Here is a 19,483-nt window from a genome sequence, read left to right as displayed (position 1 = left end):
TCCTGGATCAGCTCCTGTGCCTTGGCCCTGCTGGCCAGGTTGGCCTCCTCCATCTTGAACAGCAGCGCCGTCACTGCCGGGAGGGGACACCAAAACAGACAAAAATGTCCCCAAAAATGTCACCAAAAAGCGTCACCTACCTGCCAACACAACCCCCCAAAAACCTCCCCAAAAACGTCCCCAAAAATGTCCCCAAAAATGTCACCTGTGTGCCACCACAACACCCCAAAAACAGCCCAGTAACCCCTGGGAGGACATCCAAAAATGTCCCCAAAAATGTCCCCAAAAATGTCACCACAATGCCCCAAAACTGTCCCCAAAACTGTCCCCAAAAATGCCACCAAAAAGTGTCACCTACCTGCCAACACAACCCCCCAAAAACCTCCCCTAAGACGTCCCCAAAAATGTCCCCAAAAATGTCACCCGTGTGCCACCACAACCCCCCAAAAACAGCCCAGTAACCCCTGGGAGGACATCCCAAAAATGTCCCCAAAAATGTCACCAATGGGCCAACAGAACATCCCAAAAAATGTCCCCAAAATTGTCCCCAAAAATGTCACCCATGTGCCACCACAACATCCCAAAACCACTCCAATTAAACCCCAAGGGACACCCCAAAATGTCACCAAAAATGTCCCCAAAAACATCCTCAAAAATGTCCCCAAAAAAGTCACCTACGTGCCAGCACAACCCCCCAAAAACATTCGGACACCCCAAAAACCCCCCAAAAAAACACCAAAACCCCCCAAAAACCCCTTAGAACGATCGGGACACCCCCAAAATCCCCCCAAAACCACCAGGACACCCCAAAAACCGTGACCTAGGTGCCAGCACGCCGCTGGTGGCGCAGCCCACGCTGCCCTGCAGGCTCCATGGCCCCAAAAACCCCTCAAAAACCCAAAAACCATCAAAACCACCCCAAAAAAACTCCAAAAAAACCCCAAAAAACCACCAATACACCCCAAAACCACTCTAAAAACTTGGGGAACCCCCCAAAAGTGCCACCTGTGTGCCAACACGCCGCTGGTGGCGCAGCCCACGCCGCCCTGCAGGCTCCATGGCCCCAAAAACCCCTCAAAAACCCCAAAAACCATCAAAACCACCCCAAAAAAACTCCAAAAAAACCCTAAAAAAACATCAATACACCCCAAAAACCCCTCTAGAAACTTGGGGACCCCCCCAAAAGTGCCACCTAGGTGCCAGCACGCCGCTGGTGGCGCAGCCCACGCTGCCCTGCAGGCTCAATGCCCCCCAAAAAACCCCCTCAAAACCCCCCAAAAACCCCAAAAAAATCAATACACCCCAAGACTCCCCAAAACCCCCCTAAAAACTTGGGGACTCCCCAAAAACCCCCTAAAAACTTGGGGACCCCCCAAAACCCCCCAAAAGTGCCACGTACGTGCCAGCACGCCGCTGGTGGCGCAGCCCAGGCCGCCCTGCAGGCTCCATGGCCCCAAAACCCCTCAAAAACCCCAAAAACCCCCCAAAAACCCCCAAAAAACCCCTCAAAAACCCCCCAAAAACCACAAAAAAAACTCCAAAAAAACCCCAAAAAACATCAATACATTCCAAAACCCCTCTAAAAACTTGGGGACCCCCCAAAACCACCAGGACACCCCAAAAACCGTGACCTAGGTGCCAGCACACCACTGGTGGCACAGCCCAGGCCGCCCTGGAGGCTCCATGGCCCCAAAAACCCCCTCAAAAACCCCCCAAAAACCCCAAAAAACCACAAAAAAAAACCCCCAAAAAAACCCAAAAAAACATCAATACACCCCAAAACCCCCCTAAAAACTTGTGGACCCCCCAAAAGTGCCACCTAGGTGCCAGCACGTCGCTGGTGGCGCAGCCCACGCTGCCCTGCAGGCTCCATGGCCCCAAAAACCCCCTCAAAAACCCCTCAAAAAAACCCTCAAAACCACCTCAAAACCCCCCAAAAATCCCCCCAAAAAAACCCAAAAAAACATCAATACACCCCAAAACCCACCAGGACCCCCCAAAAGTGCCACGTACGTGCCAGCACGCCGCTGGTGGCGCAGTCCACGCCGCCCTGCAGGCTCCATGGCCCCCAAAACCCCCCTCAAAACCCCCCAAAAACCCCAAAAAAACTCAAAAAAACCCCCCAAAAAAAATCCCAAAACCACCTCAAAACACCCCAAAAAACTTGGGGAATCCCCCCAAAGTGCCACGTACGTGCCAGCACGCCGCTGGTGGTGCAGCCCACGCCGCCCTGCAGGCTCCATGGCCCCAAAACTCCCACAAAAACCCCCCAAAAACCCCTCAAAAACCCCAAAAACCATCAAAACCACCCCAAAAAAACTCCAAAAAAAACCCAAAAAACCACCAATACACCCCAAAACCCCCCCAAAATCTACCAGGACCCCCCCAAAGTGCCACGTACGTGCCAGCACGCCGCTGGTGGCGTAGCCCAGGCCGCCCTGCAGGCTCAATGCCCCCAAAAACCCCTCAAAACCATCAAAACCACCTCAAAATCCCCCAAAAATCCCTCAAAAAAAACCCAAAAAAACATCAATACACCCCAAAACACCCCCAAAACCCACCAGGACCCCCCAAAGTGCCACGTACGTGCCAGCACGCCGCTGGTGGCGCAGCCCACGCCGCCCTGCAGGCTCCATGGCCCCAAAAACCCCCTCAAAAACCCCAAAAACCATCAAAACCACCCCAAAAAAACTCCAAAAAAAACCCAAAAAAACTCAAAAAAACCCCCAAAAAAACTCCAAAAAAACCCCCAAAAAACCACCAATACACCCCAAAAACTCCCCAAAACCCACCAGGACCCCCCCAATAGTGCCACGTACGTGCCAGCACACCGCTGGTGGCGCAGCCCACGCCGCCCTGCAGGCTCCATGGCCCCAAAAAACCCCCTCAAAAACCCCAAAAAACATCAAAACCACCCCAAAAAAACTCCAAAAAAACCCCAAAAAACCATCAATACACCCCAAAACCACTCTAAAAACTTGGGGAACCCCCCAAAAGTGCCACCTAGGTGCCAGCACGCCGCTGGTGGCGCAGCCCAGGTCACCCTGCAGGCTCCATGGCCCCCAAAAGCCCCTCAAAAACCCCCCAAAAAAACCCAAAAAAATCAATACACCCCAAAACCCCCCCAAAACCCACCAGGACCCCCCCAAAATCACCACGTACGTGCCAGCACACCGCTGGTGGCGCAGCCCACGCTGCCCTGCAGGCTCCATGGCCCCAAAACCCCCTCAAAAACCCCCCAAAAACCATCAAAACCACCCTAAAACCACCCCAAAACCCCCCAAAAACTTGTGGACCCCCAAAACCCGCCCAAAAAACCATCAATACACCCCAAAAAACCCCCCCAAAACCACCAGGACACCCCAAAAACCGTGACCTGGGTGCCAGCACGCCGCTGGTGGTGCAGCCCAGGCCGCCCTGCAGGCTCCATGGCCCCCAAAAACCCCCTCAAAAACTCCCCAAAAACCATCAAAACCACCCTAAAACCACCTCAAAACCCCCCAAAAATCCCTCAAAAAAAACCCCAAAAAACCATCAATACACCCCAAAACCCACCAGGACCCCCCAAAAGTGCCACGTACGTGCCAGCACGTCGCTGGTGGCGCAGTCCACGCCGCCCTGCAGGCTCCATGGCCCCAAAAACCCCTCAAATACCCCCCAAAAAACATCAAAACCACCCCAAAAAACTCCAAAAAAACCCAAAAAAACATCAATACACCCCAAAACCCACCAGGACCCCCCAATAGTGCCACGTACGTGCCAGCACGTCACTGGTGGCGCAGCCCACGCCACCCTGCAGGCTCCATGGCCCCCAAAAACCCCCTCAAAAACCCCAAAAACCATCAAAACCACCCCAAAAAAACTCCAAAAAAACCCCAAAAAAACCCCAAAACCACCTCAAAACCCCCCAAAAACGCCAAAAAAACCCCCAAAAACATCAATACACCCCAAAACACCCCCAAAACCCACCAGGACCCCCCAAAGTGCCACGTACGTGCCAGCACGCCGCTGGTGGCGCAGTCCACGCCGCCCTGCAGGCTCCATGGCCCCAAAAACCCCCTCAAAAACCCACCCAAACCCCCAAAAAAACTCCAAAAAAACCCCCAAAAAAATCCCAAAAAAACATCAATACACCCCAAAAAACTTGGGGACCCCCCAAAATCACCACGTACGTGCCAGCACGCCGCTGGTGGCGCAGTCCACGCCGCCCTGCAGGCTCCATGGCCCCGCTGTTCCCGTCCCCGTCCCCGCCGTTGCCGCCGCCGCCGCCGCCCTGCCCGGCTCGTCCTTGCCCTCGCTCCGGCTGTCGGCCTCGGGCTCCCCTCCGGGCGCGTCCCCCCCCGGGCCCGTCCCGTCGGTGCCCAGCCCCGGGGGCGCTGCCCCGGCGCCCTCCTCGGGCAGGAAGGACACGTCGGGGGTTTTGCAGCTGCTGTCCACGGTCTGCGAGTCCGGCGTCAGCTCCCGCTCGGCCGCAGCGCCCGCGGTGCCCGTGGTGGGTTTGGGGGTGACCGGGGCGGCCGGGGATGGGGGGCTCGGCGGTTTTGGGGTTCCCCCCGTGGATTTTTCAGAGCCCGACCAGGCGGGCTCGGGTTTGGGGGGCAAACGGAGCGGGGGGGGTGGCGGCGCTTTGGCTGTCGGCCTTGGATTTCTTCAGCGCTCCGCCGCTCTTCACCTTGGCCTTCCTCTTCTTCCTCGCCTCGCCCTTGGCTTTGACCTTGACTTTCTTCACGCCGCCCTTGCCCTTGGGCGGTTTCACCTTGCGGGGTTTCACGGGTTCTCGGCCTTGCCCGCCGTCGTTTTTGGGCGCGGCTTTTTCCGCTTTTTCCTCGGCTTTCAGGAACGCCGCGCGGCTCTCGGCGTCGCGGGCGAATTTCACGCCGATGCCGGCGTTGCTGCCTCCTCCGCCGTCCTTGGCGGCGCCGGCGGTGCTGGTGGTGGAGCTGACGCCCTCGCGGATCAGCACCGACACCTTGGACTGCAGCTTCACCTTCCTGGGCAGCGCCGTGGGTGCTTTGGGCGCCGCCGCCGCCTCCGCGCCCTCCTTGTGGCCTCCGCCCGTTTTGCCCTTCCTGCTTTTCTCCCGTTGCTTCTCTTTGCTTTTCCCGCTCTCGGCCGCGGCGGGCTCGGCGTAATCCTTGAATTTTTTCTTGTATTTCTCCCTCCCCGTCGGCCTCTCCTCGGGGCGGCTCCGTTTTCTCTCCTTCTCCTTTTTCCCCGTTTCCGCCGCCGCCGCTCTCACCTCGGTTTTCCTCGCCGGGAACTCGGCGTGCTCGCGGTCCGAGAACCCCTCGAAGCTCAGCCCTTCGGAATCGTAGAGCACCTCGCGCTTGGGCTCGGGCGTGGCGGCGCGCCGGCTCACCGTGATGGTTCGTTTGATGGCGAACAGGTCGGAATCGTTCAGCTCCTGCACCGAGGGCGGCACCACGCGCCGCCGCGACGCCTCGCCCTTCTCCGCCGCCTTCGCGTCGCCGCCGTCCCCTCTCCGCGACCCGCGGCGCTCCCGGGACCTCGAGCGCTGCTTCTTCTTCTTCTTCTCGCCGCGGTGTTTGTTGTCCTTGTGCCGCGAGCGCCCGGAGCTGCCCGAGCGCCGCCGCCGCCGCTTCTCCCGCGAGCGCGAGCGCCGCGACCACGAGCGCCGGCGCGACCGCGAGCGCGACCCCCGGCGCCGGTGCCGCTCCTTGGATTTGGGCGCCGGCTCCGGAGCTTTCTTGGTGCCCGCCCAGGCGCCGCCGGAGCCGCCGCGTTCGCGGGAGCGCTTGGGTTTCTTCCTGGACGCGGCCGACGGCGAACGCGGTGAGGGCGGAGCGCGGAGCCGGCGCTGGCTGAGGATTTTCCTCCTCAGATCGGAGCCGCCGCCGCCGCCGCTGCCGGTGCCGCTTTTCCAACGCGGGTCCGGTTGGGACTCGGCACCGAAATCGGCTTCCTCGTCGGAATCGGCGTGGAGCGACAGGAAATCGTCGCCGCCCTCGGGCAGACGCGGCGCCCGCGGCTCCGGAGCGCGGCCTCGAGCGGCGCCGGCGTTGGCGGCTCCTCCAGCGCCTCCAGCTCCACCTCCGGCGGCGGCGCGGAAAACCCTGAGCGGGCTGAAGCGCTCCTCCTCCGGCTGCACGATCTCGCCCTCCTCGATCTCCGAGTCGCCGGCCGGGCCCCACTCGCGGCGCCCGCGGTGCCGGCCCGGTTTCGGGGTGGCACCGCGGGGTTGTGGCGGTGCCGCCGCCGCCGCCGCCGTTGGGTTTTGGGGCGCTTTGGGGTTGCCGGGCGTCACCACCTCCAAGGAGAGCTTCCCGTCCAGCTTGGGGTGCGCCTCGCTCTCGGCGCGCCCTTTGCCGCCCACGTCCACCACGAAGACGCGGCGGCGCGGCTCGGGCGGGGCGCGGCGCGGCTCGGAGCCTTCCTCGCGCTCCTCCTCGTCCTCCTCCTCCTCGTCCTCATCCTCATCCTCCTCCTCGGGCAGGGTGGAGTCGGCGCCGGCGGGGTTGGGAGGCGTTTTGGGCGGCTCCGGGTCCTTCTCGAAGTCCTGGCTCAGGCTGTTGTCGTCGTAGATGCCGGCCAAGGTCTCCGAGATGCGGCTGATGCTGTGCGAGACGTCCGGCAGCAGCAGCGCCGCCGCCTCTTCCTCCTCCTCCTCTTCCTCCTCCTCCTCATCCTCCTCCTCCTCTTCCTCCTCCTCCTCCTCCTCCTCTTCCTCCTCCTCCTCCTCCTCCTCCTCGGGGCTGGGGCTGCTGCGCGACGAGCTGGGGTTGGAGCCCGTGGGGTCGAAGGGGTCGTACTTCTGGTCCTGCCGCCCTTCGGCCTCTTTGCCCGGCGAGGAAGAGGAGGCGGCGCCGCTGCCGTAACCAAAATCCGGGGCTGCTCCTCCTCCTCCTCCTCCTCCTCCTCCTCCTCCTCCTCCTGCTGCCCCCAGCGCCGGGTTCTCCTCGTCGGTGGGGTGGAAAGGATCATAAATATCCAGGGAGGGCGAGCGGGGCCGGGCCGAGCCGGGCCCGGCGGCGGGGGGGGGGCCCGAGGAAGAGGAGGCGGACGAGGAGGAAGAGCGGGAGGAGGAAGAAGAGGACGAGGAGGAGGAGGATGATGATGAGGAGGAAGAGTCGGCCTTTTCGGGGGGGTGGGTGCGGCTCTGGGCAGGGGGCGGCTGCTGCTGTTGTTGGGGGGGGGGCTGGGGCTGCCCCGGGGGTCCCGCCGGGCCCCCCCCCGCCCGGAGCGGCCGCTCGGGGCCCGCGGGGGCGGCGGGGCCGGCCCGGCGTGGGGGGAGGGGCGCGGCGGGTCCGGTGGGGGAGGGGCGGGGCCGGGGGGGTCCCGGCGGGGGGGCCGGGGGGGGCGGGGGGACCCCCGGGCGCGCGCCAGCGGCGGGGGGAGGGGCGGGGGGGGCGGCCTGGGGGGGGGGGGGAGGGGGGGGAAGAGAGAGGGGGGGGGGGGGAAAGGAAGGTGTCAGCAAAAAATAGCAAATTTCTGCTAAAATTCCCCATTTCCAGCCAAAAAATCCCATTTCTATCTAAATCCCACATTTCCAGCCAAAAAAAAAATTTCTGCTTAAATTCCACATTTCCAGCCTAAATTGTCCATTTCCAGCCAAAAAAACCCATTTCTGCTTAAATTCCCCATTTCCAGCCAAAAATCCCCATTTCTATCTAAATTCCCCATTTCTATCTGAAATTCCCCATTTCCAGCCAAAAAATCCCATTTCTATCTAAATCCCACATTTCCAGCCAAAAAAACCCATTTCTGCTTAAATTCCCCATTTCCAGCCAAAAATCCCCATTTCTATCTAAATCCCACATTTCCAGTCAAAATTCCACACTTCCGGCCAAAAAAATCCCATTTCTGCTTAAATCCCACATTTCCAGCCAAAAAATCCCATTTCTATCTAAACTCCCCATTTCCAGCCAAAAAACCCATTTCTATCTAAATCCCACATTTCCAGCCAAAAAATCCCATTTCTGCTTAAATTCCCCATTTCCAGCCAAAAATCCCCATTTCTATCTAAATCCCACATTTCCAGTCAAAATTCCACACTTCCGGCCAAAAAAATCCCATTTCTGCTTAAATCCCACATTTCCAGCCAAAAAATCCCATTTCTATCTAAACTCCCCATTTCCAGCCAAAAAACCCATTTCTATCTAAATCCCACATTTCCAGCCAAAAAATCCCATTTCTGCTTAAATTCCCCATTTCCAGCCAAAAAACCCATTTCTATCTAAATTCCCCATTTCCAGCCAAAAAAACCCATTTCTGCTTAAATTCCCCATTTCCAGCCAAAAAAAACCCATTTTGCTTAAATCCCACATTTCCAGCCAAAATTCCACATTTCCAGCCAAAAAAACCCATTTCTGCTTAAATTCCCCATTTCCAGCTAAAAAACCCAGTTTCTATCTTAAATTCCCCATTTCTATCTAAATTCCCCATTTCCAGCCAAAAATCCCCATTTCTATCTAAATCCCACATTTCCAGCCAAAAAACCCATTTCTGCTTAAATCCCACATTTCCAGCCAAAATTCCACATTTCCAGCCAAAAAACCCCATTTCTATCTAAATTCCCCATTTCCAGCCAAAAAATCCCATTTCTATCTGAAATTCCACATTTCCAGCCAAAAATCCCCATTTCTATCTTAAATCCCACATTTCCAGTCAAAAGTTCACATTTCCAGCCAAAAAATCCCATTTCTGCTTAAATTCCACATTTCCAGCCTAAATTGTCCATTTCCAGCCAAAAAATCCCATTTCTGCTTAAATTCCACATTTCCAGCCAAAAAACCCCATTTCTATCTAAATTCCCCATTTCCAGCCTAAAATCCCCATTTCTATCTAAATTCCCCATTTCCAGCCTAAATTCCCATTTCCACCCTAAATCCCCCATTTCTGCCAAATGAACCTCATCCCCCCAAATCCCCCCAAATCTCCCCAAAATCACCCAAATACCCCCAAACCTCTTCAACCCCCCCAAATCCCTCCCAAAATCACCCCAAATCCTCCAAAAATCCCCTTAAATCCCCCCAAAACCCACCCAAATCACCCCAAAATCCCCCCAGAATCCATCCAGGACCCCAAAATCCCTCAAAATCTCCCCAAAATCCCCTCAAATCCCCCCCAAAACCCACCCAAATCACCCCAAAAATCCCTCAACAATCCCTCCAAAAGCCCCAAAATCACCCAAATACCCCCAGAATCTCCCCAAAATCTGCCCAAATCTCCCCATACATCTTCAAACCCCCTAAAATCACCCCCAAAATCCATCCAAATCCTCCCAAAATTCTCCCAAATCCTCCAAAAATCACCTCAAAATTCCCCCAAAATCCCCCCAAAACCCACCCAAATCACCCCAAAAATCCCCTGAAAATCCCCCAAAAATCCCCCCAAAATTCCCCCCAAATCACCCCCTAAAATCCCCCCAAAATCCCCTCAAATTCCCCCCAAAATCCACTTAAAAAATCCGAAAAATCCCCCCAAAACCCCCCGAAATCCCGCACCTGCTTTGGGGGCGCTCCAGGGCCGCTCCCGGCGCAGGAGCCCCGAGGCCCCCAAGATCAGCCATGCAAACCTCGGCCACCCAAATCACCCCAAAAATCCCACCCAAATCACCCCAAAAATCCCACCCAAATCCCCCCAAAATCCCCCCAAAATCACCCCAAAAATCCCATCAAATGCACCCAAAAATCCCCCCAAAATCCCCCCAAAATCCCTGCAAAAATCCCCCCAAAGGCCCTAAAAGCCCCCAAAAATCCCCCAAAAATCCCCCCAAAAATCCCAAAAAAATTCCCCAAAAATCTCCAAATATCCCCCCCAAAATCCCCTCAAATTCCCCCCAAAATCCACTTAAAAAACCCGAAAAACCCCCCCAAATTTCCCCGCACCTGCTTTGGGGGCGCTCCAGGGCCGCTCCCTGCGCAGGAGCCCCGAGCTCCCCAAGATCAGCCATGCAAACCTCGGCCACCCAAATCACCCCAAAAATCCCTCAAAAATCCCCCCAAAAATCCCCTCAAATGCCCCCAAAACCCACCCAAATCACCCCAAAAATCCCTCAAAAATCCCCCAAAAATCCCTGCAAAAATCCCCCCAAAGGCCCTAAAAGCCCCCAAAAATCCCCCCAAAAATCCCCCAAAAATCCCCCAAAAATTCCCCCAAAAATCCCCCTAAAATCCCCCCAAAATCCCCTCAAATTCCCCCCAAAATCCACTTAAAAAATCCGAAAAATCCCCTTAAATCCCCCAGATTCCCCCCTAAAATCCCGCACCTGCTTTGGGGGCGCTCCAGGGCCGCTCCCTGCGCAGGAGCCTCAAGGCTGCCCCACATCGGCCATGCAAACCTCGGCCACCCAAACCCCTCAAATCCCCTCAAAATCCATTCAAAAAATCCCCCAAAAATCCCCCCAAAACCCACCCAAATCACCCCAAAAATCTCCCCAAAAATCCCCCCCAAAATCCCAAAAATCCCTGCAAAAATCCCCCAAAGGCCCTAAAAGCCCCCAAAAATCCCCCAAAAATCCCCCAAAAATTCCCCCAAAAATTCCCCCAAAAATCCCCCTAAAATCCCCCCAAAATCCCCTCAAATTCCCCCCAAAATCCACTTTAAAAATCCCAAAAATCCCCCCAAACCCCGCACCTGCTTTGGGGGCGCTCCAGGGCCGCTCCCTGCGCAGGAGCCCCGAGGCCGCCGCCAGCCCCGCCCCCCCCGGGGCCACGCGAACCTCGGCCACCAACTCGAGCTCCTCGTCCGGGGGCGCCTCGCTGGGAACGGGGGGGGGAAAAAATGGGAGAGATGGAGCAAAAAGGGAGCAAAAATGGAGAAACTGAGCACAAAAAATGGAGAAATGAACCGAGAAATGGAGACAAAAGGAGAATGGAGACAAAATGGAGACAAAAATGGAGAAATGGACCCAAAAATGGAGAAATGGACAAAGAAAATGGAGAAATGGACCCCAAAAATGGAGAGATGAACCCGAGAAATGGAGACAAAAATGGAGAAATGGACCCAAAATGGAGCCCAAAATGGAGCCAGGGACCCCAAAAATGGTGCCCAAAATGGAACCATGAACCCCAAAATAGACCCCAAAAATGGAGCCCAAAAATGGAGAAATGAACCCCAAAAATGGAGAAATGAACCCAAAAATGGAACCATGGAGCCCAAAAATGGAGAAATGAACCCCAAAAATGGAGAAATTGAGACAAAAATGGAGAAATGAACCCCAAAAATGGAGAAATGGACACAAAAAAAATGGAGAAATGGACACAAAATGGAGCCAGGGACCCCAAAAATGGAACCCTGGAGCCCAAAAATGGAGCCCAAAATGGAGCCATGGAGTCCAAAAATGGAGAAATGAACACCAAAAATGGAGAAATGGACAAAAAATGGAGAAATGAACCCCAAAAATGGGACCCCAAAAATGGAGACAGGGAGCCCAAAAATGGAGAAATGGACCCAAAATGGAGAAATGGAGACAAAAATGGAGCCCAAAATGGAGCCAGGGACCCCAAAAATGGTGCCCAAAATGGAACCATGAACCCCAAAATAGACCCCAAAAATGGAGCCCAAAAATGGAGCCCAAAAATGGAACCCTGGAGCCCAAAAATTGAGCCCAAAATGGAGCCATGGAGCCCAAAAATGGAGAAATGAACCCCAAAAACGGAGAAATGGAGACAAAAATGGAGAAATGAACCCCAAAAATGGAACTATGGACCCCAAAAATGGAACTATGGACCCCAAAAATGGAACCCAAAAACCCCCTTGAATCCCAAAAATGGAGCCCAAAATGGAACCATGAACCCCAAAAATGGAGAAATGAACCCCAAAAATGGACCCCAAAATGGAGCCCTGAACCACAAAAATGGAACCATGGACCCCAAAAACCCCCCTGAACCCCAAAAATGGAGCCATGGACCCCAAAAATGGAGCCATGGACCCCAAAAACCCCCCTGAACCCCAAAAATGGAGCCATGGACCCCAAAAATGGAGCCATGGACCCCAAAAACCCCCCTGAACCCCAAAAATGGAGCCTTGAACCCCAAAAATGGAGCCAAAAATGGAGCCCAAAAATGGCGAAATGAACCCAAAAATGGAGCCCTGAACCCCAAAAAGGGGCCCCAATGCCCCCCCAGAATCCCCGAAAGAGCCCCTGGGGTTTGGGGAGTTCCCTGAACCCCAAAAATGAAACCCGGCACTTTTGGGGTCCCTCTCCATTTTTGGGACCCCCCCACCCTCCCCCCCCAATTTTTTGATCCCCCCCATTTTTGGATCCTCCCATTTTTGGATCCCCCTGACATTTTTTGGGGTCCCACCCCCCAATTTTTGGGATCCCCCCATTTTTGGGATGTTCCCCCCCCTCAGTTTTTGGGGTCCCTCCCATTTTTTTTGGATCCCCCAATTTTTTGGGATCCCCCCCAATTATTTGGGTTCTCCCCTCAAATTTTGGGGTCCCCCTCCCAATTTCTGGGGTGTCCCCCCCACCCACATTTTGGGACCCCCATTTTTGGGGTTCCCCCTCCACTGTTGGATCCCCCAATTTTTGGGGTCCCCTCCCCATTTTTGGGGTCCCCTCCCCATTTTTGGGGTCCCCCCTCACCTGCTGAGCTGCAGCTGCTCCAGGGCCCCCCCCGGGCCCCCCATGGGCTCCCAAACCTGGGGGGGAAATCGGGGTCAGCACAGACTGGGAGGGACTGGGATATACTGGGATGGACTGGGATATACTGGGATGGACTGGGATATACTGGGATGGACTGGGAAATAAACTGGGATGGACTGGGAGGAAATGGGATGAACTGGGAGGGACTGGGATATACTGGGATATACTGGGAAATAAACTGGGATATACTGGGATATACTGGGAAATAAACTGGGAAATAAACTGGGATGGACTGGGATATACTGGGAAATAAACTGGGATATACTGGGAAATAAACTGGGATATACTGGGAAATAAACTGGGAAATAAACTGGGATATACTGGGAAATAAACCGGGATAAACTGGGATATACTGGGATATACCGGGAAATAAACTGGGATATACTGGGAAATAAACTGGGATATACCGGGATATACTGGGAAATAAACTGGGATATAAACTGGGATGGACTGGGATATACTGGGATATACTGGGAAATAAACTGGATATACTGGGAAATAAACTGGGAAATAAACTGGGATATACTGGGAAATACTGGGATGGACTGGGATATACTGGGAAATAAACTGGGATATACTGGGATATACTGGGAAATAAACTGGGAAATAAACTGGGATGGACTGGGATATACTGGGAAATAAACCAGGATATACTGGGAAATAAACTGGGATATACTGGGAAATAAACTGGGATATAAACTGGGATATACTGGGAAATAAACTGGGATATACTGGGATATACTGGGATATAAACTGAGAAATAAACTGGGAAATACTGGGATAGACTGGGATATACTGGGATATACTGGGATATACTGGGAGGGACTGGAATATACTGGGATATACTGGGATAAACTGGGAAATACTGGGAAATAAACTGGGATATACTGGGATATACTGGGAAATAAACTGGGATGGACTGGGATATACTGGGAAATAAACTGGGATATACTGGGAAATAAACTGGGATGGACTGGGATATACTGGGAAATAAACCGGGATATACTGGGATATACTGGGAAATAAACTGGGATGGACTGGGATATACTGGAAATAAACCAGGATATACTGGGATATACTGGGAAATAAACCAGGATATACTGGGAAATATACTGGAAAATAAACTAGGATATACTGGGATATACTGGGAAATAAACCGGGATATACTGGGAAATAAACTGGGATATAATGGGAGGGACTGGAATATACTGGGATATACTGGGATATAAACTGGGATATACTGGGAAGGACTGGGAAATAAACTGGGATATACTGGGATATACTGGGAAATATATACTGGGATATACTGGGAGGGACTGGGATATACTGGGAAATAAACTGGGATATACTGGGAAATACTGGGATATATTGGGATATACTCGGAAATAAACTGAGATATACTGGGACTGGGAGGAAATGGGATGGACTGGGAAATAAACTGGAATAAAAATTGGGATATACTGGGAGGGACTGGGATGAACTTGGAGTGACTGGGCTGAACTGGGAGGAGACTGGGATATACTGGGATGGACTGGGAGGGAGTGGGGGGGACTGGGAAATAAACTGGGATAAACTGGGAGGGGATTGGGGGGCACTGGGATATACTGGGATATACTGGGATATATTGGGATGGACTGGGAAATAAACTGGGATATACTGGGAGGGCCTGGGATGAACTCGGAGTGACTGGGATGGACTGGGATGGAACTGGGTTATACTGGCAAGGACTGGGGGGGGGGCACTGGGATATACTGGAATATACTGGGAGGGACTGGGAGGGGATTAGGATGGGACTGGGAGGGACTGGGATGCTGAACTGGTCTGAACTGGTTTGCACTGGTTTGCACTGGTCACTCACCGGGCCGCCCTCAGGCCGGGGTCCCCAACACCAGCGCTGCCGGGGGGGCTTCAGGGGGGGCTCTGGGGACACACAGGGGACATTGGGGACATTGGGGACAATGAGGACATTGGGGACATTGGGGACATTGGGGACAATGAGGACATTGGGGACATTGGGGACACACAGGGGACACCCAGGGGACATTGGGGACACCCAGGGGACATCGGGGACACCCAGGGGACACCCAGGGGACAATGGGGACACCCAGGGGACACACAGGGGACATTGGGGACACCCAGGGGACAATGGGGACACCCAGGGGACATCGGGGACACCCAGGGGACACCCAGGGGACAATGGGGACACCCAGAGGACATTGGGGACACCCAGGGGACACCCAGGGGACACTCAAGGGACATTGGGGACACCCAGGGGACAATGGGGACACCCAGGGGACATTGGGGACACCCAGGGGACATCGGGGACACCCAGGGGACATTGGGGACAATGGGGACATTGGGGACAATGGGGACACCCAGGGGACATCGGGGACATTGGGGACACATGAGACACCGGGACACCCCCAGGGGAAAATGGGGACAATGGGGACACCCAGGGGACAATGGGGACACCCAGGGGACACCTGAGACACCGGGACATCCCCAGGTGACACTGGGGACACCCAGGGGACATTGGGGACACTGGGACCCCTCAGGGGACACCAGAATCCCCCCAGGGGACATCAAGTGACACCACCCCTCCCCTCAGGTGACACTGGGAATGGTCCAGATGACACCACATCCCCCCAGGTGACACTGGGGACACCCCCAGGTGACACTGCCCCCCCTCACCTTGTCCCCAGGTGACACCAGGACCCTCGCAAGTGACATCAGGACCCTCCCCAGGTGATACTGGGGACCCCCCCCAGGTGACAATGAACCCCCCAAGTGACAACGGACACCCTCAGGTGACCCCGTGTCGCCCCCCAGGTGACCCCAGGTGACCCCGTGCTCCCCCCAGGTGACCCCAGATGACACTGGGGACACTGAACCCCCCCAGGTGACCCCAGGTGACCCCGTGTCCCCCCCCAGGTGACCCCAGGTGACCCCAGGTGACCCCGTGCCCCCCCTCACCTTGTCCCCAGCTGAGGGCGCCGCTCACCAGGCGCTGCAGGGCCTTCTGTGGGGGAGGGGACAGCAACGGCCTCAGGGGGGGGCCAAAATACCCCAAAATATCCCCAAAAATAACCCAAAAACCCCAAAATACCCAGATCACCCCAAAAATACCCCAAAAATAGCCCAAGTCACCCCTAAAATACCCCCAAAATATCACAATTCACCCCAAAAATACCCCAAAATACCCCCAAAACAGCCCAAAAATACCCCAAATCACTCCAAAAGAAAACCAAAAAAACCCCCAATCACCTAAAAAAAAACCCCCCAAAATACCCCAAATCACCCCAAAAAACCCCAATTCACCCCAAAAATACCCCAAATCACCCCAAAAATAGCTCAAAAATAGCCTAAAACCATCCCAAAAATACCCCAAACCCCCCCAGAAACCCCCAAAACCCCCAGTTCCCCTCCCAGTCTCACCAGCAGCCCCCCAGTGCCTCCCAGTCCATTCCAATTTATCCCAGTCCCCCCAGTCTCCCTCCCAGTATATCCCAGTATAACCCATTCCCCTCCCAGTCCCTCCCAGTATATCCCAGTATAACCCATTCCCCTCCCAGTATATCCCAGTATAACCCATTCCCCTCCCAGTATATCCCAGTATATCCCAGTATAACCCATTCCCCTCCCAGTATATCCCAATTCCCTCCAGTCCCCTCCCAGTTTGTCCCAGTCCCTCCAGTAGCCCCCCAATCTTCCCCCCAGCCCATTCCCAGTCCCTCCCAGTCCTTCCCAGTATTCCCAGTTTGGCTCCCATTCCCCTCCCAGTATTCCCAGTTTGGCTCCCACTCCCTCCCATTCCCGTCCCAGTCTCTCCCAGTTTCACCAGTAGCCCCCCAGTCTCCCTCCCAGTCACTCCCAGTTTATCCCATTCCCCTCCCAGTCTCACCAGTCCCCCACCAGTATATCCCAGTATATCCCAGTCCCCCCCAGTCTCCCTCCCAGTATATCCCAGTCCCTCCCAGTACCCCCCAGTCCCTCCCAGTTGCCCCCAGTCTCACCACCAATCCCGCCCAGTCCCCCCGGTTCCCTCCCAATCCCCTCCCAGTCCATCCCAGTACATCCCAGTTGCTTCCAGTCTCACCAGCAGCCCCCGGCCGCCCCTCAGGCTCCCCCCAGCCCGTTCCCAGTATATCCCAGTATATCCCAGTCTCACCACTAGGCCCCCCAGCCCATTCCCAATCCCCTCCCAGTATATCCCAGTATACCCCAGTATATCCCAGTCCCTCCCAGTCCCCCCCAATCCCCTCCCAATACATCCCAGCCCATTCCCAGTATATCCCAGTCCATCCCAGTATATCCCAGTACATCCCAGTCCATCCCGGTATAACCCAGTATATCCCAGTCCATCCCAGCCCATTCCCAGCCCACTCCCAGTCCCTCCCAGTCTCACCAGCAGCCCCTGGCCTCCTCCCAGGCCCATTCCCAGTCCATCCCAGTACATCCCAGCCCATTCCCAGTACATCTCAGCCCATCCCAGCCCATTCCCAGTACATCCCAGTCCATTCCCAGTCCCTCCCAGTATATCCCAGTCCATTCCCAGTATATCCCAGTCCATTCCCAGTATATCCCAGTATATCCCAGTCCATTCCCAGTATATCCCAGTCCATTCCCAGTATATCCCAGTGCCTCCCAGTCTCACCAGCAGCCCCTGGCCTCCTCCCAGGCTCCCCCCAGCCCATTCCCAGTCCATCCCAGCCCATTCCCAGTCCCTCCCAGTACATCCCAGTGCCCCCCAGTCTCACCAGCAGCCCCTGGCCGCCTCCCAGTCCATCCCAGTATACCCCAGTATATCCCAGTCCCTCCCAGTATATCCCAGCCCATTCCCAGTATATCCCAGTCCCTCCCAGCCCATTCCCAGTCCCTCCCAGTATATCCCAGTCCCTCCCAGTCTCACCAGCAGCCCTTGGCCTCCTCCCAGGCCCATTCCCATTCCAGTCCATCCCAGTATATCCCAGTCCCTCCAGCCCATTCCCAGTCCATCCCAGTCCCTCCCAGTCTCACCAGCAGCCCCTGGCCGCCTCCCAGGCCCATTCCCAGTCCATCCCAGCCCATCCCAGTAGATCCCAGTCCATCCCAGTATATCCCAGTAGATCCCAGTCCCTCCCAGTCCATCCCAGTATATCCCAGTCCATCCCAGTCCATCCCAGTCCCTCCCAGTATATCCCAGTCCCTCCCAGTCTCACCAGCAGCCCTTGGCCTCCTCCCAGGCCCATTCCCAGTCCATCCCAGTCCATCCCAGCCCATTCCCAGTATATCCCAGTCCATCCCAGTCCATCCCCAGCCCATCCCAGTCCATCCCAGTCTCACCAGCAGCCCCTGGCTGCCCCTCAGGCTCCCCCCAGCCCATTCCCAGTCCATCCCAGCCCATTCCCAGTCCCTCCCAGGCCCATTCCCAGTCCATCCCAGTATATCCCAGTCCCTCCCAGTCCATCCCAGCCCATTCCCAGTACATCCCAGTATATCCCAGTCCATTCCCAGTACATCCCAGTCCATCCCAGTGCCTCCCAGTCTCACCAGCAGCCCTTGGCCTCCTCCCAGGCCCATTCCCAGTCCCTCCCAGTATATCCCAGTCCATTCCCAGTATATCCCAGTCCATTCCCAGTCCATCCCAGTCCCTCCCAGTATATCCCAGTCCCTCCCAGTCTCACCAGCAGCCCCTGGCCTCCTCCCAGGCCCATTCCCAGTCCCTCCCAGTCCATTCCCAGTTCCTCCCAGCCCATTCCCAGTTCCCTCCCAATCCCTCCCAGTCCATCCCAGTATATCCCAGTCCCTCCCAGTCTCACCAGCAGCCCTTGGCCTCCTCCCAGGCCCATTCCCAGTCCCTCCCAGTCCATCCCAGTATATCCCAGTCCCTCCCAGTCCATCCCAGTCCATTCCCAGTATATCCCAGTATATCCCAGTCCATTCCCAGTATATCCCAGCCCATTCCCAGTATATCCCAGCCCATTCCCAGTCCATCCCAGTATATTCCAGTCCCTCCCAGTATATCCCAGTCCCTCCCAGTCTCACCAGCAGCCCCTGGCCGCCTCCCAGGCCCATTCCCAATCCCCTCCCAGTCCATCCCAGTCCCTCCCAGTATATCCCAGCCCATTCCCAGTCCCTCCCAGTCTCACCAGCAGCCCCTGGCCGCCTCCCAGGCCCATTCCCAGTCCATCCCAGTCCCTCCCAGTCCCTCCCAGTATATCCCAGCCCATTCCCAGTCCCTCCCAGTCTCACCAGCAGCCCCTGGCCGCCTCCCAGGCTCCCCCCAGTATATCCCAGTATATCCCAGCCCATTCCCAGTATATCCCAGTATATCCCAGTCCCTCCCAGTCTCACCAGCAGCCCCTGGCCTCCTCCCAGGCCCATTCCCAGTCCCTCCCAGTCCATCCCAGTATACCCCAGTATATCCCAGTCCCTCCCAGTCTCACCAGCAGCCCCTGGCCGCCTCCCAGGCCCATTCCCAGTCCATCCCAGTCCCTCCCAGTCCATCCCAGTATATCCCAGTATATCCCAGTATACCCCAGTCCATCCCAGTCCCTCCCAGTCTCACCAGCAGCCCCTGGCCTCCTCCCAGGCTCCCCTCCTGTTCGGGGGGGGCTCCCCCGGCCGCCCCTCCCCCCCCGTCCTCGCCCGGCCCCGCCGGGTCCTCCCCCCCCCGCGGGGGCTTCTCCTCCTCCTCCATGGGCACGGATCTCCTGCAATGGGAAAAAGGGAATTTTGTACCCCAAAATTGGGATTTTGTACCCCAAATTGGGATTTTGTACCCCAAAATTGGGATTTTGTACCCCAGAATTGGGGTTTGGCACCCCAAAATTGGGATTTTGTACCCCAAATTGGGATTTTGTACCCCAAAATTGGGATTTTGTACCCCAG

At 55.8% G+C, this 19,483-nt stretch overlaps 2 protein-coding genes across 2 annotated transcripts in view; both read right to left on the bottom strand.

Moving 5' to 3' along the window:
* The window catches only part of MYBPC2 (myosin binding protein C2), a 98,079-nt gene extending 95,443 nt beyond the window's left edge, over positions 1 to 2,636 (bottom strand). Inside the window, exons 1-3 of the mRNA XM_074531647.1 lie at positions 2,562 to 2,636; positions 2,402 to 2,438; positions 21 to 73 (exon numbers count right to left, since the gene is read on the bottom strand). Of these exons, the coding sequence (XP_074387748.1) occupies positions 21 to 73; positions 2,402 to 2,438; positions 2,562 to 2,636 (165 nt within the window). The remainder of the gene's footprint in view (positions 1 to 20; positions 74 to 2,401; positions 2,439 to 2,561) is intronic.
* LOC141726677 (splicing factor, arginine/serine-rich 19-like) lies at positions 1 to 19,292 on the bottom strand. Its single transcript, XM_074531646.1, has 7 exons — positions 19,161 to 19,292; positions 15,587 to 15,632; positions 14,461 to 14,533; positions 12,554 to 12,609; positions 10,597 to 10,721; positions 4,173 to 7,372; positions 1 to 73 (listed from the first exon to the last, which is right to left on the bottom strand). Exons 1-6 carry the CDS (start codon positions 19,290 to 19,292, stop codon positions 4,565 to 4,567), a joined length of 3,240 nt encoding a protein of 1,079 aa, XP_074387747.1. The 3' UTR covers positions 1 to 73; positions 4,173 to 4,564.
* Between the last annotated feature and the right edge of the window lie 191 nt (positions 19,293 to 19,483).

This window comes from Zonotrichia albicollis, chromosome 38 (assembly GCF_047830755.1).
Source record: "Zonotrichia albicollis isolate bZonAlb1 chromosome 38, bZonAlb1.hap1, whole genome shotgun sequence".
Taxonomy (NCBI): Eukaryota; Metazoa; Chordata; class Aves; order Passeriformes; family Passerellidae; genus Zonotrichia; species Zonotrichia albicollis.
The sequence above is the reverse complement of the archived record's forward strand: the minus strand, read 5'-3'. Positions and strand labels throughout refer to the sequence as shown.